This window comes from Puma concolor, chromosome B4 (genome assembly GCF_028749965.1).
Source record: "Puma concolor isolate L17-30 chromosome B4, mPumCon1.1.hap2, whole genome shotgun sequence".
Classification (NCBI taxonomy): domain Eukaryota; kingdom Metazoa; phylum Chordata; class Mammalia; order Carnivora; family Felidae; genus Puma; species Puma concolor.
The window spans coordinates 60,866,198-60,891,833 of NC_141673.1; the positions used below are offsets into that span (position 1 = coordinate 60,866,198).

The window sequence follows — 25,636 nt, forward strand, 5'->3', positions numbered from 1 at the left end:
TTAAGTGAGTGACTCTTCATTCTGGCTCAGTTCATGCTCTCATGGTCGTGAGACAGCCCTGTGTTAGGTTCTTTGCTGAACACGGAGTCTGTTTGAAGATTCTCTCACTACCCTCCCCACCCCTCCCCTGCTTGAGCGTGCACGCGCGCGCGCGCACACACACACACACACACACACACACACACAACACACACACATACACACATATGGTTTTATTTAAATCCAAGTTAGTTAACATACAGTGTAATAAAGATTTCAGGAATAGAATTTAGTGATTCATGACTTACATATAGCAGCCAGTGCCTATCCCAACAAGTGCCCTCCTTAATGCCCATCACCCATTCAGCCCATCCCCCTACCAAACATTCCTCCAGCATTTAATAATATTTTCAGAAATAGTAACACACATATGCATAGGGGTTTATGCCTGAATATCAACTCATAACTTAATGCTCTGTAATTTATGTTGTATTTACTAGGATATATGAATAACTGCTTTATTTATTTTATTTTTCTTTTAGTTGGAATTAATTCCTAATTTTGGGAAGGATGTTTCACTGAAGTTGTCATTTAGCAAAGTTATTATTTATTTCAGTAGTATTTAAGGACTTTTTAATTTATCTCATTTAGTTCTTATAACACAGTTGTTAGACTTTTTAAATTTTTTTTTAAACTTTTTTTTTTTAAGTTTATTTTTAAGAGAGAGACAGAATGTAAGCTGGGGAGGGGCAGAGAGAGAGGGGGGGACACAGAATCCCAAGCAGGCTCCAGGCTCTGAGCTGTCAGCACAGAGCCCGACGCGGGGCTTGAACTCACAAACCGCAAGATCATGACCTGAGCTGAAGTCAGATGCTTAACCGACTGAGCCACTCAGGCGCCCCTGGACTTTTTAAATCTTAATTCCCAAATCAAGAACTGGCTCAGAGCAATCATGTACCTTACATAAATCCATTCAGCTAGAAAGTGTCAAATATAATGTGAAATTAAAGTCTCTTCTCCTAAACACAATACCACCAGCCTATATTTAGTTGGAAACACAAGATGGAGACATAGTGACTTCCTGTCTTTCACTAAGAATGAATACATTGTTATAATAGAAAATATATGCTATCTTGTTTTTTATACTTTTTGGTATATACAAATTGCAAAGTATAACCCCACTACATTCCATTTAATTTGATTACAGATTGACCTAAGTAATGAACCAATGATTAGGTCTGAGAGACTTTCACTGCCTTCTAATATGCCTGACAACTCTGCTTTTCCTAAAGGTTCACAAACAGTCAGAATGGCTAGAATGGTAAAAGATAAGCAAATCTGATCATTGTCCTCTAGGAAAACCAGCATTTCTGATAGACTTCCCTTTGCCATTGAACAAGTATATTTTCTGTTATCAACATTTTGTTTTATCATTGCCATTTTTTCCCAGGAGGAATATACTTATTTAAGTGTAGACAGTAAGAAAGGACCAAATATACAAATGAGAAAAAAATATCAGAGTGTGTTTTAACTCTTTGACATGGTTTCTACACAGATTTAACTGGTACAACTACTTACTATTGTATCTATTCTCTCTGCCACTGACTCAAGGGGAATAATTCAGTGAATCAAAATTGTCAGAACGGGAGTGTACATAAACTACTAACATATAAAATACTGACATGAAAAGAAATCCTGTGGGATAGTGTCCAATGAGAAATGAAAAGAAACATCCCAAAACAAGCAAACAATCACACCAAGTGTGATTGTTTGCTTTCCTTGACATTGTTTTTCACACAGATTAGCAACCAAATGTCTTAATTTCTAATGTAGATCTCTACTGAATGCATCTCTACACCGTGCCATTTATTTTTAAACTGGTAATCTACCACATTGTGCTAAGTCCATTCTTTGACTCTGTTATTTTTAATCTGCCTCCTGGAAGAATTTTTGGTATCATAATACCTCTTATACATAATACATAAGACTTTTTCCTGCTCACTGTATTGCTCACCAGTAATGGCGGTTGAAGTTTCCTGTTTTGATTGATTGAAGTTCTCATTTATATGCCGAGTATTAAGAGTTAGTACCTTCCCTGACTAGACTATAATCATATAAATAGAACTCTATAATAGTAATATAATTATGCACAAAGGAGATCATGTGTTAAAAGCACCAGTAAAATTGTGCTTGTGGTAAAATCGATGCCAAATTTGCAGTTCCTTGAAGAGTTTCAAAGATGTGTAAAAGAGAGCAAACACAAGTTTTTCTTTGTTTTGTTGTTTGCATTTTCAAATTAGGCTATTATATTGGCTGTTATAGCTCAAGATCTTAGGCAAGTCACTCAAAACTTATAAGCATCAATTTACACATTGGTAAAGAGGGATAACTATGCCTAATTTGTTATATAGCTGTGAAGATTAATTATGATATGGTGTAGAACATACCTGGCTTATATATGACACAGAATATATGCTCTGTATGGAAGAGGTATTGTTTATGAAATTCCTATCAAACTTTTATGTAGCATAAGAGGCAGTGGCTGCCTAAATATTTGTGTTACATTTTTTTTTAGAAGCAATAATGCAGAAAATAAGAAGAGTTCATAAAATAACACATAACACATGACTTCAGCATATACAGAAAACAGGGTACACAGGGCCTTCAGATAATTTGAAAGTAGTAAAATATACACCCAATTTTATTAACTGAATGGGAAGAATTGGACAGACACTACAGGTAGTATGAAAAAACAACGGTGCTGTAGATATTTATTTCATGATTCATGTAACTTTTATTTTTTTTTTTTATAAATTTTTTTTTCAACGTTTTTTATTTATTTTTGGGACAGAGAGAGACAGAGCATGAACGGGGGAGGGGCAGAGAGAGAGGGAGACACAGAATCGGAAACAGGCTCCAGGCTCCGAGCCATCAGCCCAGAGCCCGACGCGGGGCTGGAACTCACGGACCGCGAGATCGTGACCTGGCTGAAGTCGGACGCTTAACCGACTGCGCCACCCAGGCGCCCCGATTCATGTAACTTTTAAAAGGAAAAATATTTTTATATCAAGAGAAAGAGATATTTAAAATCAGTTGATTAAAGCAGTGTTACTTCAAGTCATTAATGTAGAAAACATTTTTTATTGAAATGTGGCTGACACACAATGTTATATTAGTTTCAGTTGTACAACATAACATTTCAATCAGTCTATACATTGCGATGTGCTCACCACAGTGTAGCTGCCACCTGCAGAGCTATTAAAATAGTGTTGACTCTACTCCTTATGCCATAACTTCTGTTTCTGTGACTTATTCCACAATTGACAGTCTGTACATCCCACTCTCCTTCGCACATTTTACCTATCCTCAATCCTCTCCTTCTGGCAACCATCAGTTTGTTCTCTATTTATGGATCTGTTTCTGCTTTATTTGTTTGTTCATTGCTTTATTTTGCTTTCGAGATTCCACATACAAGTGAAATCATATGGTATTTGCCTTTCTCTGTCTGATTTTTTACATTTAGCAAAATACCCTCTACGTCCATCCATGTTGTTGCAAAACATCCTTTTGTATGGCTGAGCAATATTCCATTGTGGATATATCACATCTTCTTTATCCTTCCATCTATCAATGTACACTTGCGTTGCCTCCATATCTTGGCTATTGTGAATAATGTGGCAAAAACCACAGGGATTTCGTATTTTTTTTTTGGAATTAGTGTTTTTGATAAAACATTTTGATTAATAAGAATAGTCATTAAAATGAGTTATGTTTCATAACTACTGGTTTTATATTCGCCATCATAAATCACAATCATAAATCACTGACATGGAACCTACAGATAGTTAAAATTTTTTTTAATGTTTATTTGTTTTTTGAGAGAGAGAGAAATAGAGCATGAGTGGGGGAGGGGAAGAGAGAGAGTGGGAGACACAGATTCCGAAGTGGACTCCATGTTCCGAGCTCTCAGCACAAGCCCAGTGTGAGACTTGAACTCACAAGCTGTGAGATCATGACCTGAGCCGAAGTTGGATGCTTAACGAACTGAGCTACCCAGGCACCCTTACAGATAGTTTTAAAGGAAGACACAACCCATCCACATCTATGTTATGAACAATGCTTAACAAATGAGCTCAGCATTTCCTGTAGCTGTGACATAGATATAGGAAGATAGTACCAATTAGTTTAAAATTTCATTTTCCTTTATCAAAGCTTTATGATAACATTCATTCATACTACCCCAAATTTGGATTTGCTTGTATGAAACATACCTTAAGGACCAAATATTTGAAGGTTTGTATATTTTCTGGCCCCTTAGGGCGTAAAGGGGTCCAGCCTGAGGGAAACAGAATTATTAAGAATAGCTACTGCCTTTGTCAATGATACTTTTTATTTTTGCAGATGACTTAGCATATATGAAAATAGAAAAGGCATTCATGTAAGTAGAACAAGCAGAAAAAACTTTTTTCTCTGACTAGCAGATATGATATATATGTAGGACAAGATCACAAATGCCAAAGTGAATAGTAAAGTAATGAAAGCCAAGTGGAAACCAATTACTGCTAGGAGCTATGTATCTAAATAAGACAGTTGTAAAAGGGAAAGATAGCCACATGTAAAATGATCAGTGACAATGGAAACACAGTTATCCAGCTGGAGGAGAAGTATAAGGGGTGGGAAAATGGTCAAAAACATACCTGGCCATGCACATAGCATAAACAGGGTACAGAGTTTCCTGCTCATAATGGTTGTATAATGAAGGGGCTTGCAAATGACAGCATAGTAGCCAAAGGACATGGAAATTCAAATTGAAATTCAGCCACTCCCATGAACACAAAGAAAAATAGTTGGGCTGCACAGCTGTTATAGGAAATGATATTATCCCTGGTGATAATTGTCTCCAGATATCTAGGAATATATACAGTGTAAATGAGATTTCTAAGAGAGGTTCCAGCTAAGAAATATATAGGTATTTCTTTCTCTTTCATTTTTATTTCATTTAAAGATATGTGACAACATTGATGAATCTGGAAGACATTAGATGAAATAAGTCAGTCACAAAAGAACAAAAAATGGATAAATCCACTTTTATGAGGTATTAAAATTTGTCTAACTCATAGAAATGGAGAATAGATGGTGGCTGCCTTGGGACAGGTTGGGGTGGGCAATGGGGAATTGATGATAGTTGCTATATGTGGGGAATAAGCTTAGGAATTCTCTGAGCCTGCACTGATGGGTTAGCAAGGCATAAAGAATTAGAAAGCCATAGGATGAACACACCCAAGTTTGGGTAAACAAGATTAGGTAAATAAGATTAGGTAAATGGGGCAAAGGCCCCCAGTTTAGGACAAAGATATGGGACAATAGCAGAAAGATGGTTTCACAGGAAGGAAGGACCAAATTAGGTAAACAGGCAAATAGGGCTATAGACCACAGCAGTGCAGAGTTGCCCAGAGTGGAGCTAATTAGCAAAAGAAAGCACCTTGTTGAACCTGAGGTAGCATGCTCTTTCTTGTCCCCTAGGCCAGTTTAGGTAAACAGAGGTGGGTCCTCATGTTTGCTGTAAACAACCTTCCACCCAGCATCAGAATCTTTTGTATTGACCCAAATCCCTAACACCACATGTCCCCAAAACCCCCTTTTCCCCATGCCCATGACTTAATGTTCATGGTTTCATTGTCTCTCTATGCACATCATTCACTCTTGTAAGCCTTCTGATCCTAATAAAAATGGAGCAAGGACCCTTACTCAGGGCTCTTGTCTCCTCCCGGACATTAGCTTCTCTCACATTTTCAATCCTGTGTCCCACTCTCTTGCTAGACAAGAGAGAACTCCAGACCCAAAGTCTACGACACTACAAAGTTCAGTTCTGTAAAAGGAGCAAGTTCTGAAGATGTTGAATATGAATATTATTGAAGAATATTGTTTGCTATAGTACATTTTTACCTACAGTTAACAATACTATATTGTGGCCTTAAAATATAAGTGGGTAGATCTCATATTAAATGTTCTCATCACTTTATAAATATCATTTGTACTGATTTTCAACTGTAGCAGTTAGATATAGAGACCAATATTAATAACAATCCCTACTTTTTCCTGATAGCTAATTATTGTCTATGACAGGTTCATTTCCATCCCTATAGTGCATTATATATACCAGATTTATTGGACATTGGCCTTATCAGTGGGGAAGTATATGTTAAGAGGTTATAGAACCCTGTTTGCCAGCTATTTGTCTTATTTAACACACAAATTATACTTCAGAGAAGATGAAATTGAGAAACCATTTATAAGTTTTCTCCTACATTTTGAATCTCCTTCAGTTTTCTATTATTTATTTTGTTTTTTGTTCTCTAACAACTCCTGTATTTGTCAATTGAATAAATTGCATAGAGATCCTTAGGAATGTTGCACCACTGATTAGGATTATATTATATTTTCTATTACTAAAAAGTAATTTATATAATTTAGAATACTTTTTTTGTACCCATAATTCTTATTTTACTCTCTCTCTGTCTCGCTCTCTCTTTCTCTCTCTCACACACATCTCTACATCTTTCTAAAATACTTTAGTCATTTAATACCTTAAGTAGAATGAGTGGAAGAGTATTTTAACAGGTGAAATTCTAGTTTTATAGATTTTTTTTTGCTCTGCTATAAATTTATATAATATAAATATAAATTTATATAAATATAAAATTTTGCTCTGCTATAAAGCTTTTACAAAGTTTCTACAAAACCTAAAAGATTTTGTCTAGGCATTAAATAATTCAGACACATGTCTTGTTTCAAACATGTCCAAAAGTAGAGAAAGAAGTATAATTAATATTTCAGCATAGTTAGAAAGTGGAGCTTACATTCTATGAAATTAGAGAAAATAAACTGATCCTACATATCTAAAACAGCTATTACTTCATAATTTTCTACAGTATGTGCAAATGTATGCTTACTATATATAGTATATATAGTATACTATACTATATATATTCTATAGTATGTATGTATGCATACATGTTTGTATATATGTATCTACCTGTATATCTACCTATATCTACTGAGTAATTATGGAATTTGTAAATATGGAGATCTATTTGGCAACATGAATACAAAAGTATATATTATTAGAGATTGCTTTTTTTTTAACCAATAGATAATTTGTATGGACATACCTATTAAGTATGCAATGTTTCTTGTTTTTTAAATGTGTTTTTTAAATGAAAACTTTCACATTTTTTTCTGTAAATCACATGGCATTTGAAGAATTTTTTTTCCTAGAAAAATGACAAGATGGTGAGGGAATTCCTGTCAATGAAAATCATATAATTATATTTTCTGTATAGATTAAATAAAATATATCAATATTTACAGAGCCTCTCCATTCCTGGTGATAATTGTTTTCCTAAACAAAACTCAAACTATGATACTGTATAAAACAATAGTTGCTCAAGAAGTTGCAACTAACAATGTGTTCAGAAGACTGGGAACTAGAAAGACATATGAAGTTATTATAATTGAATGGGAAATATATTAAAGGTGCTTCTAAATTGTTAGAAACAAAGAATGAATAAGGAAACAGGAAGGCCATTGTGACCTGAATTATTCCTTGAATTTCATGTTTGTATATTTTAAATTGCCATGTGGTATGTGGCTAATTCATGACACCACAGCCTTTCGTTATCTGGAGAAAAATACAATCTTCCTTGCCCTGTCCATGAAGGCTCGCCTGACTTGCTGATTCCTTAGGCTGTAAATAAACGGGTTCAGCATGGGGGCCACTGAGGTGTTTAGCACAGCAACTCCCTTGCTCAGAGACACTGTGTCTTTTGCTGATGGATTAATGTACATGAAAATGCAGCTGCCATAGGAGATGGAGATGACAATCATATGGGATGAACATGTGGAAAAGGCCTTTTTCCTCTGACTAGTAGAAGGAATTCTTAAAATTGTTCTGATGATATATGTGTAAGACAGAAATATCAAGGCCAAAGTGAACATTAAAGTGAACACAGCGCAGGAAAACCCCAGCGCCTCTAAGAATTTTGTGTCTGAACAGGAAAGTTGCAGCAGGGGAAAATAATCACAGGTAAAATGGTCAATAACATTAGACCTACAGTAATTAAGGTTTAGGAGCAACATGAGTGCGGGGAATACGATTAAGAATGACGTTAGCCACGAAGAGAAGACAAGGAGTATGCAGACTCTGTGATTCATGATGGTCATGTAATGCAGAGGTTTGCAGATGGCAATGTAACGGTCATAGGACATGGCGGCCAGAAGGTAAAATTCAGTGACTCCCAAGAGAATGAAAAAAAATAGCTGAGCAATGCAGTCATTAAAGGAAATGGTTTTATCTCCAGTCATCATGGTGCCCAGGAACTTGGGTATGCTGACAGTTGTGAATGAAACCTCTAATAAGGAGAAGTTTCTGAGGAAGAAATACATGGGGGTCTGGAGGTGGGAATCCAGCAGGGTAAGGGTGATAATGGTCAGGTTGCCAGTGATGCTGAGCATGTAGGTGATGAGCAGAGAGACAAAGATCACCACCTGAAGCTGTGGGTCATCTGACAATCCCAGGAGGATAAACTCTGTTATTTCTGTGTGGTTTCTCATTCCTCAGTTGCTTATTTGTTGTCCTCCAGCCAGATCTCTAGGAAAAAGCCCAAGGAACAAATTTTGAACGTAGATTAACAGAAGTTTAAGTGTGGAGCCAGAGTTTTGCTGAAATAGTATGTCATTTCACCTACAGGGGAAAGTTTAAGAGTCTTTGATTTATTTTTCTCAGCACACTAAACATCTGTGCTGAAAACTCCCGTGAGCTCCTCCACTACATTGTGCCTGTCTGAAAGTTAGCAGACATTCTTACCCTCAAAGCCATTGCAACCCAATCCAGTGCCTAGAAGAGTCATAGAAGGCTTAAAATAAACACATGTCTCATTCATTAATTAAGTGATGTTGAGTTTGTTGTTGAATCAAACACACCCATGAGGTGAAGTTCTCTATTGTCTTTCAAATTCCAGGCTGCAGATCACACAGGCTGGGTCTTAGTTTTGCAAAAGCTTTTTTTTTTTTTTTTAGTTTATCTACTTTTCAAGATGTATGTATCTACTAGGCCTAAATTCCCTGTATCAAGTAAATATATAACAAAGATATGTAAAAGAAACCCCAATTTTTTGGATATACAATTTAGTTTTTTAAAAGTTTTTAGTGTTTATTTATTTATTTTGTGTGAGAGAGAGACAGCACAAGTGGAAGGGGCAGAGAGAGAGTGAGAGAGAATCTCCAGCAGGCTCCACACTGCCAGCGAGGAGGTCTATGTGGGGCTCAGACCCACAAAGCCGTAGATCATGACCTGAACCAAAACCAAAAATTGGATGCATAACCCACTCAGGTGCCCCTGAATATGCAATTTAAAAAAGAAAACTTCATAAAACATTATTTTAAAGTTCCTTTCATTAAATTTCTTTAGAATTCATTCCTTCAATTACCTTTATTCCTGTTCAGTAACATCAGTCTTCCTTCATCAGGGGTTGCTTTTTTGAAAGTGCTAGTTTTTCATAACACCTAGAAATCCCCAAATGCATTCTCATCAAATAGACAATATTTGGTTTCAATCTCAAGATTCAAATTTCTGCTCTATTTAGCTGGCATTGGAGAGCCAGCTTTTAAAAATCTATTATTGCTATTCCATAGTTAATAATGTATCAGTGCACTGTATTTTTACCCTTATTTAAAATTTTTGCATAGTCTTTTTTTCTCCCATGTTTCCTTTCAATTTTAAGACTTTTCTGAAAAATAATACCATGATTGACTTTCATACTCTAGCTACTGATGAAACCTCTGAGGGAATGTATGAAAAGCTATGAAGGAAGTTACAATAGGTAAGGAAGGGTTCATGTGAACATCACTGAAAATGAATACTGATACCCCAGTTTTGTAGGGTCAGAGAACATGCTTAAAGAAACTGTAGGGAGAGATGATCAATATCACAGTCTTGGGGAAGGTATACTATACTATTTTTGTAAAGATGTTAATGAAAATTCAATGAATTGTATTCATTTACCAGCATCAACTAAGCCTGATGCATGTTATGCCTTCATTCATTCAGCAGCCTTTTGGGAGAAATAAACTTCAGTGTTTAACAGGGTGCATATGATTCCTCAAGTCTGAGACCATCCCAAGGATGTATTGATGCAGAGGATAAAGGATATCTCTAAGCATTTAACTCCTCTTTATTGTTTCTTTTTTTCCCCAATATATGAAATTTATTGTCAAATTGGTTTCCATACAACACCCAGTGCTCATCCCAAAAGGTGCCCTCCTCAATACCCATCACCCACCCCCCCCCTCCCTCCCACCCCCCATCAACCCTCAGTTCTCAGTTTTTAAGAGTCTCTTATGCTTTGGCTCTCTCCCACTCTAACCTCTTTTTTTCTTTTTCCTTCCCCTCCCCCGTGGGTTTCTGTTAAGTTTCTCAGAATCCACATAAGAGTGAAAACATATGGTATCTGTCTTTCTCTGTATGGCTTATTTCACTTAGCATCACACTCTCCAGTTCCATCCACGTTGCTACAAAGGGCCATAGTTCATTCTTTCTCATTGCCACATAGTACTCCATTGTGTATATAAACCACAATTTCTTTATCCATTCATCAGTTGATGGACATTTAGGCTCTTTCCATAATTTGGCTATTGTTGAGAGTGCTGCTATAAACATTGGGGTACAAGTGCCCCTATGCATCAGTACTCCTGTATCCCTTGGGTAAATTCCTAGCAGTGCTATTGCTGGGTCATAGGGTAGATCTATTTTTAATTTTTTGAGGAATCTCCTCTTTATTTTTTCTGAAGGCAGATCCATATTTCCCCCCGGAAGAACACGGTTTAGTTTAACCTCTATATTATCTTCCACCCTTTTAGTCAAAATCAAGAATCCCTTCAAGGACCCCTGAGACAGGGTCTTTGACATATTCAAAATGAAAGTTAACAATAATACTTCATATTTGTTGAATAAGATGGCCACAAAGTACCTTCAAGGTTTCATTCTGAAAGCACCCCTAGTTAATGCCCTTTCAAATTTTTTACCATCAATTTAGTATTAACAATGACCCTTTAGATAAAGTAGAAACTGATAACTTCTTTGATGCCCAAGATGAGAAAGGGACTCTGTATTAAAGGATATGTGAAGAACCAAAAGGATGTTCCTTTAAGAGATTAAGAGCCTTAGACTGATTCCATTTTACTTGCGGTGCATTTTGTTGTTGTTAATAATGTCCTAGTTGCACTGGGTAGACATATCCCTTAGTAATACAATAACTTTGAGAGGCTAATTGTTTCAACTTTTTCTATGTTTACTAAATTCACTCTTCAGTTAAACCTTATTAGAGATCATTAGAGAAACTTCATGAATCATGGCTTCCAAGCATTGTGCTTTATGATCACATCACTCTTTTTTTTTTTTTTTTTTTTTTTTTTTTTTTTACTTTATGAGTAAAGAGTTCTTCAGCATTTTGGCTGATATGTTAGAGGAAAGGAAAATTGTTTAATTCAGTGTTGTGGGTAACATCTAGGTTGGCTTCATAATTACTCTAAATTTACTTTCAGTGTTCAATCTTGCTGGGCTTTGGGCCATGGCACAAGTGTTCACTAAGAACTTCTTTTGGTCTGAATAAAGCTAAGACTCCCCTGGAGAAACCAATGAGTGGCTGGAAGGATTGTACCTGTAGGAATTGTTGGCAAATACCAACTCCTAACCTCAAACTTTCAGTTCTTTATTTAGACAAAAATAAGCAAAGAAGAAGAGTACATAAAGTGATAATAAGATTATGATGTCAAAACACTATTAATTTTTGGAGTGCCTGGGTGGCTCAGCTGGTTAAGCATCCAACTTTGGCTCAGGTTATGATCTCGTGGTTTGTGGGTTGGAGCCCTGTATTGGGCTCTGTGCTGACAGCTCAGAGCCTGGAGCCTACTTCAGATTCTGTGTGTGTGTCTCTCTCTCTGCCCCTTTCCCACTCACTCTCTTTCTTTCAAAAATAAATAAACGTTAAAAAAAAAAAACAACACTTAATGTCTTATTCATGACAGTCTAGGGTAAATTACTATCACAGAAAGTATATGGGTTCTGCAATTAGAGAATGTGATTTGAAGATACGAATGGAAGTGTGACTTTGGCAGTTTCTTAAATTCTCTAAGCATCAGTTTTTTCTGTTTATCATGGAGTTAAAATTTCAAGGGCATCTTCAGAATGAATTTAATAATATATATGCAAGTGCTCTATAAATCATGTGGCACTTATTATGCTTTAAGAAGAACTGGTGTATTTATTTTCTTTTGGTTGAAATTGATTTCCAACTTTGGGCAGAATATTCATAGTTAACTGTAATTGACCAAAACCATTATTCCAATGAAATTCTAAGGACATTTATATTCTATCTCATATAACCATTAGGACACACCTATGGAAGTTTTATCTTTATTCCCAATGAAGCATTAGGGTCAGTGTGTTTTTGTACCTTAGATATATTCATATAGCTAACAAGTGCTTAATCAGAGAATACCTAAAATTAAAGTCTGTTCTCTTAAAGAAAGTACTACATAGTCTATATTCAATTAGAAACACAGGCATAGAGTGGTAATTTCTTGCTTTTTATTAAAGAAAAGGAATAAATTTATATAATAAAATATGCTAAGATCTCTTTAATTTATAAATATATCCAGTTGCAAAATACAACTCCAATATACCCTATTGAATCTGCTTAAACTTTGAGCTGATAAGTAATGAATCAATGATAAGGTTTGAGAGACTACCATTCCCTCCCCTATGTCCTACTTACCTTGATTTCATACAGTCTCACTGATATGCAGAATGGCTGAAATATAAAAAATATTAGTGGTTTCCATTGTTGTAATCCAGGGAAATCAGTGTCCTGAACACAGTTCCTCTCACTGAACACATTTGCTCTCTACTATTAATGTTTTTGACTTAAATTTTCCATTTTATCTAGAGGGAATAGATTTCTTTGAGTACAGAGGGTGAGAAAGGAGCAAATATATGAAAGAGAAAAATTTCAGAAGGTGTTTTAAAACTGGTACAGTTTCTACTTGGATTTTATGTAGCATAAGCTACTTAATGGTTTATCTATTCTCTGCCACTGGCTCAAGGGGAATAATTCAGTGAATCAAATTGCCAGGACAGGACTAGACACAAAACACTAAGGAATATAAAACATAACACATTTGTACAGAAATTTGAAAAGGAAGCTTGGGGGACAGTGTCCGATGAGACAGAAAAAAATAACAACCTCGTAGTGTGATTTGTTTCTCTTGAGAAACGGAGACCAACAGATTATTTTCCAGACAGAGATTACTATAAAGTATCTTAATTCTTACATCAGCTCTCTACCAAATGCATCTCTCCTCCATGCCATTTTTAAAAACTGAGAATCTACCACATTGTATTAAGTCATTCATTGGCTCCATTAACTTTAATGTGCCTTCCACAGAGAATTTTGGGACTATAATACTGCTAGTACTTTATATTTTGTCCTTGTCACTCTGGTGGCACCAGCAATGGCAGTTGAAGCGTTCCTTCTTTTGATTGATCAGTGTTCCAAAGTATATGCCAACGACAATATTAGGGATGAGTACCTTCCCTGACCAGACTATAATCATATGATCATGGCCAAATGAGATAATGTGAGTGCGAAACACCAATAAAATTGTGCAGGTCCTTAGTAAAAGCTATGCAAAATATGCAGGTCTCTAGATTTGAAAAATGTACACAATAGAGCAAACACAAGTTTTTGTCATTTTGTTTCATTTTTCAAATCAGGTTATCACATTGACTGTGATAGCTCAACACCTTGGGCAAGTTCCTCAAGCTTAGAATTTACATATGTGTGAAAAATAGATAATCACTAAAATTTGCCATATAGCTGTGACAGCTAAATATGATTTAGGATATATCTAGTTGAGCAAATGGCATAGAGTAAATATTCTCTACAGAAGAGATACTATTATTTGTGAAATTCCTATCAAACTTCCAGATGCCATGTCTTGGTGACTGCCTAATATTTATCAATCTCATATGTTTCAGTATAATACAGATAAACAAGGAGAGCATATAAAATAAGACAATGTATGCCTTAAGCATAAGTAGAAAATAAAAGACATATGACTTTCAAATAGTTTCTATACAGTAAAATAAACACTCAAGCCTATATCAGAATGGAAAGAATTAGATACTGCAGGTAGTATGCAAAAAATATGGTTGTTATAGATATTGTATTTCATATATTTTATAACTTTAAGAAAGAAACTTAGATATTAGTACAAGAAAATAAAATATAAAGAGTATGTTTTTAAAACATTTTACTCCATTAGCCATTATAGTATACAATATTTTTACTATTTGGAGCAATCAGCAAAATGGTATGTTTTATATCCACTGCCTTTCTATTCAGAATTGTAAATCAATGAGGAAATGGAACGTATACACACTTTGAAAGAAAGACACAACATAGTTACTTTCAGTGTACAAGAAAGCTTAAGCAAATGAGCACAGCCTTGCAAGTATCTGTGAGATGGATATGGAAGCATATTGTAGAAGTCAAAATTTTGTTTTTCCTTTAGTGGATCTTCCCAATAACATCCTTTCATGTTAATACATACTTTCATTTGTTTCTAGAAAACACTACTTTATGAAGCAAGTTTTGGAAAGCTTGTTTTACTTGCTGGTTCCTCAGGGTATAAATAAAAGGGTTCAACATGGGGGCAATTGAGGTGTTGAGAATAGCTACCCCTTTGGTCAGTGATGCTCTTTCTTTTGCTGAAGGCTTGACATACATGAATATGCAGCTCCCATAAGAGATGGAAATGACAATCAAGTGAGAGGAACATGTGGAGAAAGCCTTTTTCCTCTGAGTAGCAGACGGGATTCTCAGAATGGTGCTAAGAATGCACATGTAGGAAAGAATCACGAATGCCAACGTGAAGAGCAGAGTAACAAAAGCAAAGTAAAAGCCAATCATCTCTAAAAGCCATGTATCTGAGCACGAGAGTTGTAAAATGGGGAAATAGTCACAGGAGAAATGATCGATTACATTGGCAGCACAGAAATCTAGCTGGAGGATGAGCATGATTGGTGGGAAAATGGTAAGGAATCCCCCCAGCCATGACCCAAAGACCAGTAGGGTGCAGATTTTCTTGTTCATGATGGTGGTGTAGTGAAGAGGCCTGCAGATGGCAACGTAGCGATCAAAAGACATGGCAGTGAGAAGAAAAAACTCAGACACACCCATGAAGATGAAGAAAAATAGCTGAGCTAAACAATCATTATAGGAAATGGTTTTGACTTTAGTAATGATTGTCCCCAAAAATCTGGGAATAGACACACTGGTGAATGTAATTTCTAAGAAGGAGAAATTCCTCAGGAAGTAATACATAGGAGTCTTGAGATGAAAGTCTGTTAAGGTGAGGATGATGATGGTTAGGTTTCCGGTGACACTTAATACATAAGCCATAAACAGAAAGATAAAAATTATAATCTGAAGCTTTGGGTCATCTGAGATGCCTAAGAGAACAAATTCTGTAATCACTGTATGGTTTCTCATACTGATTTTTTATTTTCTTTAAGCAAAATCTGTTGCAAAACAAAACAGAAAGAAAATGTGCATAGTAAAAGAATTGAAGATTTAAATGTTTGTATTATTAGCCCCAAGAAATGAAGCCAATGGAACTTTTTTCCTGTTTGCATTTTTGCAGTATCCACTCAGTCCCATTACAGCAGAAGCATTTTGCACATCCTGTTGAAAAGGAAAAATGTATTCACAGATCTATGTTAAAAGTCCCCTCATGAGTGACTGTATACCACATCTATACCTGTGAGCAAATTTGTAACCAAATTTCTAATAGCGCACTACATCTTTTAATATTTAGCTATTCATTTTTATTTTATTTTAATTCCAGTATAGTTGACATACACTGTTATATTCATTTCAGGTGTACAATATAGTGATTCCAGAGTTCCATACATCACCCAATGCTCATCCTGACAAATGAACTCCTTAAACCTCATCACCTATTTTACCCATCCCTCTGCAAACCTCCTCTCTGGTAACCATAATCTTGTTCTCTATGGTTAAGAGTGTGTTTCTTGGCTTGACAAAGCAGGAAAGAATATCTAATGGGAAAAAGAATGTCTCTTCAACAAATGGTATTGGGAAAACTGGTCAGGACATGCAAAAGAATGAAAATACACCCCTTTCTTAGACCATACACAAACTCCAAATGGATTAAAGACCTAAATGGGAGACCTGAAACCATAAAAATTCTAGAGGAGGGCACAGGCAGCAATGTCTCTGACATTAGCTTTAGCAACATTTTACTAGATATGTCTCCTGAGTCAAAGGAAATATGTTTCTGCAACAATACTTACTCTGTTTCTAATTTAGATATTGAGACATTGTTTTCCAGTTTCTAAGACTGTGTTCTTAGGACCAAAATGTCCAATTTTGAGTTTTAATTTTGATGCCATTTACAAACCTCATTGTCTTATAAAATTGGGTAGAAGCTGATGACCAAATCACAATTCCTGAGTTTAATAGTAGCTATGATTAATGTTATTCTTAATATATATTCTTTTAAATATGAGCAGAGGAAATAAATGTGTTGTCTATCAGGAAATATTAGAATTTCCTTAGTGATAGATAAGAGTAAAGTTCTCTATTTATGAGAAAGAAAACTAAAGCCGGAGATATTAGTTAATGCTCACATAGGTAGAGCTATATCAATAATATATTTTGACAGCATACTGTTTCACTTATGTCATTTTTATGTTCCTTATTTAAATTAACAACTGTTTTATGTTTTTTCTTTTTCTACTATTTATCTTTTAAAACTCTCAAATTTGTCTTAGGGCAAGCAGGAACTGATAAGGAAGTGTTTTTGATAACAAAACCTTTCATTGTCTTCTTTCTAGGAGACTAAATAAGTCGAATTCATAAAATTCTTTGTAAAATTTACTTTACAGAAACCACAAATTTCTAAAATGTAAACTATATGACTTTTACCTGTCTTTTTCTCTTTTTATTCTTAAAAATCAATCAGATTTTATCTACGGTCCAAGTCCTCAATAATATTTGCTGTATTTTTTTTTTCCCCCTATGGGGTGAACTGGGTAAGTCTGTAGGAGTAACTGTCAGGCTTGTATTGTGTCTTTTTATTTTCTTTATTGCTGACAATCAGCATTCTCTTCCTTTAGGAACAGACACATATTTGTTGTAACATACCGGCAAAATTGGCGGATCAAAAGGCAGAGACTATTATTGTATTTTGAAACATGACTGGAATGCTAAAATATAAAATTTGTTTTAGTAAATATGCTGATGTGATAAATTGGGGATCACCTTGCTTTATTCCAACAAAGTAACCTTTGGAATGGGAGAAAGATAAACACATTTATTGACAAATCTGGCACATACTTACGTTTTGATATGTCTAATGATTCCAGTCATAAATACAACCCCAGATTTTCTTATTTACTTAATATGTGAGAGAGAATGCATTCATAAACTACTTCAGGATACTTTGTCATCAGTTCTCCCTTGCCTCTCTTATGTAAAAGCCTCTCATACTGAGAAAAAGGCAGGCTTGAGTGCATGCAAGCTTTCTATAGCCTCTGCTCTAAGTGAAGGAATTTCTCTTTATCACTTTTATCTTTCCATATAACCACAAACATTGTTCTGACCTGAACTTAATGAAGTTCTTAAGTTCTTAAGTTCTGAGAGTTCTTTAAGTGATTTCCAGGGAATACTGCCTTATGACTGGAAGCTAAAACATTTCAAAGCTCCCTGGATAAGAGGAAGATTGACTACTATCCAAAGATAAAACAATTTTACCTTCCCTGGTCACTGTGTAAATCCCCCAAGAGACCTCGGTCAAGAAAGGAAAGGTGCAAGGACAGATAAACTCAGATGTGTAGTGATGCCATGACACGCGTCTTTCCAGAAAGCTAAGTGATACAGTGAGGTAAAAGCAAAAGTGTACCTGCTAGCATATACAATCACCTGGCTTCCCTTTGGCTGTACTTACTTTTCCTAATATGCCCATGGCACTTAGTCTACATTTGGGCGGTAATTTATTCTCAGTTCCTTTGGGACTCTTTAAATACAGAGCTGAGCCACATGGTAGTGGACTCTTCATTGAAGGTGGCACCAAAGCTTTATTAATTGATACATCCCCACTTGTATAAAGTAGAATGAATACATGAACAACTTATTTCATTTATTTTTGTTGTGCATTTTTATTATTAACTTTAAAATGAAAATGTCCTCAATGGTTACCAAATTTGTTATAAAAAATCATAAAACATAAAAACATTCTGACTTGAGTGTTAGGTTATTGCCCACGCTCTCCCAAAAACATTTGGATGAAATCCTCTGCCAGATATAAAAATCTTCCCAGAAATCCTTCATCTTGTCACCTGTCAGCCCCAACCAACTTACTACATCTGTATTCCTTGTGACCCAACTGTGGATCTCATTATGCCTTGAAAATGCCTGTTCTGTGCTCAACAAACTTACTTTTGCTCTCTTTTTCAAGTTATTATTGAGTTTTTTTTTTTTATTTGATTATAGTGCACACACGCTGTTACATTAGTTTCAGGTGTACAACTTAGTGTTTGGCAAGTTTATACATTACATTGTGTTCACACAAGTATAGCTACCAGCTCCCATTACTTGCTATTACAATATCGTTGACTGTAATCCTTTTGGTGTCTTTTATTTCCATGATTTATTCATTCCATAACAAAGTCTGTATCTCCCTCTCCCCTTCCCCCATTTTCCTACCCCCCCACCCCCTCGGCAACTATTAGTTTTTTCTCTGTATTTACAGATGTGATTGTGCTTTTCGTTTGTTTACTTTTTTTTTTTTTTTAACAAGCCACTTATGAGGAGAATCATATGGCATTTTTCTTTCTTGGTCTGAGTCATTTCACTTTGCATGATGCCTTCTGTGTCCTTTCATGTGGTCTCATACTTCTCATTTTTTCAGGAAAAAAAAGGTTTCTTAGTACCCTCAATATATATATGTCTAAATTTAACAGGGCTAAGGCACAGTAATATTTGACCCCTTTCTGCCATTTCAGACTCACTTCTTACCATCCACCCTCACTTTTTCCACTCCAGAATACCTGCGGTTTTATTTGTGTATTTATTGTAATAATCTTACTTTTTCTTCTCCTTTAGGGCATTCACAGTCACATATGATCTTTACCCTGTTGGAAATGAGGAAAACGTTGGCACTTCAGTTCACTTCTACTCATTCATCAATGATACTTTATTTATATTTATTGCTTTGTTTTTACTTGAGTATTGATGACACACAAAGTTACACGAGTTTCAGGTTATAATACTGCAGTTCAGCAAGTGCATACACTGTGCTGTGTTCACCGTAAGAGTAGCTACCACCTGTCACAATACCACACACTTATAAAAGCATGGACTGTATTCCTTATTCTGTACCTTTTATTCTCATGACCTATTTATTCCCTAACTAGAAGCCTATACCTCCCACTCCTCTTGCCTGTTTTGCCCATCACCCAACCCCTCCCATCTTGCAAAATCAGTTAGTTGTCTTTAATAATGAGTTTGTTTCAGCTTTGGTTGTTTGTTAAATTTTTTTTTTTTTTTTTTAGATTCTATATATAAGTGAAATCAGGTGGTATTTGTCTTTGTCTCTCTGGCATATTTTATGTAGCATAATCTCCTCTATGTCCATTGATGTTGTTTTAAATAGCAAGATCTCATCTTCTTTTATAGCTGAATAATGTTTCATTGTATATGTGTGTGTGTGTGTGTGTGTGTGTGTGTGTGTGTGTGTGTGCGCGCGCGTGCGTGTATAATGTCTTCTTTATCCATTCATCTATGAGTGTACACTTTGGGTTGCTTCCATATCTTGGTTTTTGTGAATAATGCTCCAAAAACTGCAGGGCTGCATATATCTTTTGGAATTGGTATTTTTAGTTGAATATTTTTATTACTTAGAATAGTAAGAAAAATGGTTTGTGTTCCATAACCACTGGTTTTATGTTCACAATCATAAATCACTTACATGGGAACTTGGAATGTTTAGCTAATGAACTCAAGATTTCCTATAGCTGTATATAGCAAGATAGTGGAGATTAGAAGGTTAAAATTTCGTTTTCTCTTATTAAATATTCATGATAATATTAATTCATCTTAATCAAAATTTTGATGTATTTGTGTGAAACAGTAATTTAAGGACCATATCTTTGAAGGTTTGTGTACTTTCTGGTTCCTTAAGGGGTACGTGAAGTGTTTCAACATGGGGACAAAGGAGTTATTGAGAATAGCTACTACTTTTGTCAATGATGGCCTTTTTTCCTGCAGAATAATAGCATATTTGGAAATGGAGGTAACAATCATGTGAGAAATACAAGAGGAGAAAAACTTTTTCTTGTCTGACTGACAGATGTGATATACATGTAGGACAAAATCACAAATGCCAAAGTGAATAGCGAAGTAATCCAAACAAAGTAAAGGCCAATTACTTCTAGGAGCCTTGCATCTGAGAATATGGTTGTACAAGGGAAAGATAGTCACATGCAAAGTGGTCAGTGATATTAGAAGCACAGTTATCCGGCTGGAGCAGAAGTACAAGGGGTAGCATAAATGACCAGAAACATGCCCAGTCATGCACAGAGCGTAAACAGGTTGCAGAGATTCCTGTCTTTGATGGTTGTGTAATGAAGGGGTTTGCAAATGGCAACATAGTGGTCAAGGGACATGGCAATTAGGATGGGAAGTTCAGCCACCTCCATGAAAAGAAACAAAAATTCTTGGGCTATACAATTATTATGAGAAATGTTTTTGTCTTTGGTAATAATTGCCCTCAGAAATCTAGGAATATATATAGTTGTAAAGGAGAGTTCTAAGAAAGAGAAGTTCCAGGTAAGAAATACATAGGCATGTGTAGATCCATAGATCATCACCAGGTTAGAGTGATGATTAGTCAGGTTTCCAGTGACACATATATGTATGTGATGAATAAAAAGATGAAAATCACAATCAGAAGATCAGGATCATCATAAAGGCCCAGCAGGACAAACTGATCATTTTGTGCTTGTTCATTTCCTTCTCTTTTCTTTCCTCTTTTTTTAGCAATATGTGACAGTGTTAATGGATCTGGAGAACATTAGGTTAGATGAAATAAGTCAGTCACATGACAGAAGAACAAAAAAAGGATAAATCCACTTTTATGAAGTGTTAAAATTGGTCAAACTCATAGAAATGGAGGATAGATGGTGGCTGCCTTGGGACAGGTTGGAGTGGCCAATGGGGAATTGATGGTAGCTGCTATAAAGTTCCGTTCTGTGGGGCTCCTGGGTGGCTCAGTTGGTTAAGTGTCTGACTTTGGCTCACATCATGATATCTTGGTCCATGAGTTCAAGCCCTGTGTCAGGCTCTGTGCTGACAGCTCAGAGCCTGAAGCCTGCTTTGGATTCTTTGTCTCCCTCTCTCTCTGCCCCTCCCCCACTCATGCTCTGTCCCTCTCTCTTTCTGTCTCACTCACTCACTCAAAAATACACATTAAGAAGAAAAAGTTAAGTTCTGTTAGAGGAATAAGTTCTGAGAATGTTGAAGATGAATATTGTTGAAGAACATTGTTTGCTGTAGTACATTTGCTTACAGTTAATACTATATTGTGCTTTTAAGAAATAAGAGGGTAGATCTTGTGTTAAATATTCTCACCACTTAATAAATATAATTTGTACTGATTCCAAACTATAGAGGTTAGATATAAAGACCAATATTAACAATAACAATCACTGCTATTTATTGTTAGCTGTTTATACTATATGCCTGACAGGTTCATTTCCATCCCTAAGTACATTATATATGCCAGATTTATCTGACACCTGCCTTATCAATGGGGAACTATATGTTGAGAGGTGATAGAAACCCTCAGTTTGCCAACTATTTGCCTTATTTAGCATACAAATTATACTTCAGAGAAGATGAAATTGAGAAACTATGCATAGGTTTTCCCTTACATTTTGAGTCTCCTTCACTTTTCTATAATTTATTTTGTTTGTTTCTCAACAACTCCTGTGATGTATTCCTCAATTGAATAAATTGCATAGTGATCATTAGGCATGTTGGGCTACTAATTAGGATTGTAGTATATTTTCTATTACTAAAAAGTAGTTCATATAATTTAGATTACATTTTAAGTTTCCACAATTCTTATTTAATGTACACACACACACACACACACACACACACACACACACATACACATCTTTCCAAAATACTTTAGGCACTTAATGCCTTACATAGAGTGAGTGGAAGAATATTATCAGGTGATATTTTATTTTATATGAAATAGATAAATTTTCTTCTTATGAAGCTTTTATTTTCTATGAAACCTAAATGATTTTGTTTAGGCATTAAATAATTTAGATACATGTCCTGTTGGAAACTTGTCCAAAACTAGAGAAGAAGCTATACATATGTATTTCAGCATAGTCAGAAAATGGAGCTTACCCTCCATGGAATTAGAGAAAGTGACTTATCTTACATATCTAAAACAGATATTGCTTCACTATTGTCACACAATATGTGTACACATGTATATGCATATATATTTTTACCTGTATATCTACCTATATCTACTGAGTACAGGATTTGGAAATATGAAGATGTATTTATATTGTTAAAGATCTACACTTCTTTTAGCCAATAGGTAAATTACATGCACATACTCCATTAAGTGAGCAGTATTTCTTGGTTTTTAAATGAAAGCATTCACATGTTCCATAAATCATATGGCAGTTGAATAACTTTTTCCCTAGAGAAATGGCAAGATGTTTAAGGAAAATTCTGTCAAATATCAATGAAATAATAAAATTGTGTTTTCTGTATAGAGTAAGTAAAATATCATAACAATATTTACACAGTGTCCCCTCCATTCCTGGTGATAATGATTTTCCTAAACAAAACTTAAAGTACAACTTTATCTTATAAAACAATTATTGCTCGAGAAGTTGCAACTAACAAAGTGTTCAGAAAATGGAACCTTTAGAAAGACGTATGAAATTACTGCAATTGAATGGGAAATATAGTGCTTGTAAGCTGTTAAAAAAGAGAACAAAAGTATAAGGATGACAGGAAGGCCATTGTGATTTGAAGAAGTTCCTTGAATTTCATGTTTGTATATTTTAAATTGCTGTGCAAGTGTGTGTCTAATTTATGACACCACAGCATTTCATTTGCTTGAGAAAAATACTATCTTCCTTGCCTTGTCCATGAAGGCTTGCCTGACTTGCTGATTCCTTAGGCTGTAAATAAACGGGTTCAGCATGGGGGCCACTGAGGTGTTTAGCACAGCAACTGCCTTGCTCAGAGACACTGTGTCTTTTGCTGATGGATTAATGTACATGAAAATGCAGCTGCCATAGGAGATGGAGATGACAATCATATGGGATGAACATGTGGAAAAGGCCTTTTTCCTCTGACTAGTAGAAGGAATTCTTAAAATTGTTCTGATGATATATGTGTAAGACAGAAATATCAAGGCCAAAGTGAACATTAAAGTGAACACAGCGCAGGAAAACCCCAGCGCCTCTAAGAATTTTGTGTCTGAACAGGAAAGTTGCAGCAGGGGAAAATAATCACAGGTAAAATGGTCAATAACATTAGACCTACAGTAATTAAGGTTTAGGAGCAACATGAGTGCGGGGAATATGATTAAGAATGATGTTAGCCACGAAGAGAAGACAAGGAGTATGCAGACTCTGTGATTCATGATGGTCATGTAATGCAGAGGTTTGCAGATGGCAATGTAACGGTCATAGGACATGGCGGCCAGAAGGTAAAATTCAGTGACTCCCAAGAGAATGTAAAAAAATAGCTGAGCAATGCAGTCATTAAAGGAAATGGTTTTATCTCCAGTCATCATGGTGCCTAGGAACTTGGGTATGCTGACAGTTGTGAATGAAACCTCTAATAAGGAGAAGTTTCTGAGGAAGAAATACATGGGGGTCTGGAGGTGGGAATCCAGCAGGGTAAGGGTGATAATGGTCAGGTTTCCAGTGATGCTGAGCATGTAGGTGATGAGCAGAGAGACAAAGATCACCACCTGAAGCTGTGGGTCATCTGACAATCCCAGGAGGATAAACTCTGTTATTTCTGTGTGGTTTCTCATTCCTCAGTTGCTTATTTATTGTTTTCTCCAAACCTCCAGAAGAAAGCCCAAGGAACAAACTCGAAGAGTGGTTAACAAAGGTCCAAGTGTGAAGCCAGAATTTTGCTTAAATAGTATGTCATTTCCTCTGCAGGGGAAATTTTAAGTGAATTGATAATAGCAATGACCTGTTAATTTCTTCTGTTTTATAGGAGAAAACTCTTGTTTAGGCAGGTTTGAAAACATTCAATATCACAAAACTTGAAGTGCTAGAGCAGGGTTTTTTCCCAGGCTTTTCTGACTCCAAATATTACCTTTTAACTTTCAGAGACATGCCCATGACGTTTTCTTTCCAGTGAGAACTACCTTTGTGCTTTTGTTCCAATTGTACACCAGTTTCTTTTTCTCTGTAACTTAAACCTTAATTACACTGAGAATCCTAAAAAATGGAAAGATACTGTATTTTTTTAATATAGAGTGTGTTTTGTCCTTCACCATTGATCAACTTTTGCTAACGCTCAGCTTTTACAATTCTTCCTAGTACCTCACAAAGTCAGATATATTAGAGTCATCACTACCAGCAACCTTAGGTGTTAGAGTTACAGGCAAGAAAGAGGCAGAAAATAATTTAAGCTGGAAGAGCTTAGAACTGAGCTTGATCACATCTGAATCCCTGGCAATATTTTATAATTTTTCAGCCTATGTGTAATTATTATGACCCATGTTCCTATACAAATGATTTTTCCTTCTATTTAAAATATTATTATTGTTGTTGTTGTTGAAGAATTTCCCTCAGTTAAAGAGTTACATAAGTGCTCTGCAAGAAGATGGGGTAAATAGTTTAATTTCTTTATTTGCATATGGTTTCAAAATAGTGAGTTTTAATTTCTTTTTTTAAAACAAAATTTAAATGATATTATCATAGTTATTTCCGTAAGGAAGAGTGACGCTATCTAGGTTTGATTCCAAGCCACTTATTAGGTATGAAGCCATGTGGTCTCTCTGTGTTACTTGTATAAATACAGTTTATTTCTCTGTATACAGGCCTATCTTACAAAGTCATCATGAGTATTAAATGAGTTAATATATATGAAGTGTTTAGAAAAATGCTTAGTATTTTAAAAAAGCCATAATAAGATTGTTCAGTGGAGAAAATGTTCTCTAACCCCTGACCTGAAAACCTCTCGGATTAGATGGTGTCTTTTTTTAAAAGATTTACCTAAAATAAATAGTAATGAATAATGAACACAGAGAGAATCACATAGGAACAATAACAACAACAGAAATGAGGTGGAATCACCTGGATATATGGTACCTGTGAAAATCTTAGCTTTGTTTTTCCACTTTATGACCATGGTGACCTCTCGCCACCATGGTGTATCTGCTTCCTGCACTCCATCACACTCTCTGCCCTCCAACAATTCACTTCTCTCAATCAGCTAAGATACAA

General features: G+C 35.5%; 4 protein-coding genes and 2 pseudogenes across 6 annotated transcripts in view; all 6 read right to left on the bottom strand.

Annotated features, from left to right (window-relative positions):
• Nucleotides 1-25,636, bottom strand: part of LOC112863862 (olfactory receptor 6C1) — a 174,536-nt gene that overhangs the window by 16,558 nt on the left and 132,342 nt on the right. For 2 of the 3 annotated variants that reach the window (XM_086713154.1, XM_086713153.1), the window contains one exon: nucleotides 19,140-19,255. The exons of the other annotated variant lie outside the window; for it this stretch is intronic. In XM_086713154.1, the coding sequence (XP_086569280.1) occupies nucleotides 19,140-19,142 (3 nt within the window). In that variant the 5' untranslated portion in view covers nucleotides 19,143-19,255. The remainder of the gene's footprint in view (nucleotides 1-19,139; nucleotides 19,256-25,636) is intronic. 3 annotated transcript variants of the gene reach the window in all.
• LOC112863735 (olfactory receptor 6C3-like) lies at nucleotides 4,294-5,116 on the bottom strand (annotated as a pseudogene).
• On the bottom strand, nucleotides 7,506-8,902 carry LOC147579108 (olfactory receptor 6C1). The gene has a single exon (XM_086713148.1). The coding sequence runs from the start codon at nucleotides 8,590-8,592 to the stop codon at nucleotides 7,657-7,659; it is 936 nt and encodes a 311-aa protein (XP_086569274.1). The 5' UTR covers nucleotides 8,593-8,902; the 3' UTR covers nucleotides 7,506-7,656.
• LOC112863858 (olfactory receptor 6C3-like) lies at nucleotides 14,652-15,994 on the bottom strand. Its single transcript, XM_025926976.2, has one exon. It carries the CDS (start codon nucleotides 15,588-15,590, stop codon nucleotides 14,652-14,654), a length of 939 nt encoding a protein of 312 aa, XP_025782761.1. The 5' UTR covers nucleotides 15,591-15,994.
• LOC112863734 (olfactory receptor 6C3-like) lies at nucleotides 20,224-22,554 on the bottom strand (annotated as a pseudogene).
• Nucleotides 22,885-24,309, bottom strand: LOC147579109 (olfactory receptor 6C1-like). The gene has a single exon (XM_086713149.1). The coding sequence runs from the start codon at nucleotides 24,205-24,207 to the stop codon at nucleotides 23,269-23,271; it is 939 nt and encodes a 312-aa protein (XP_086569275.1). The 5' UTR covers nucleotides 24,208-24,309; the 3' UTR covers nucleotides 22,885-23,268.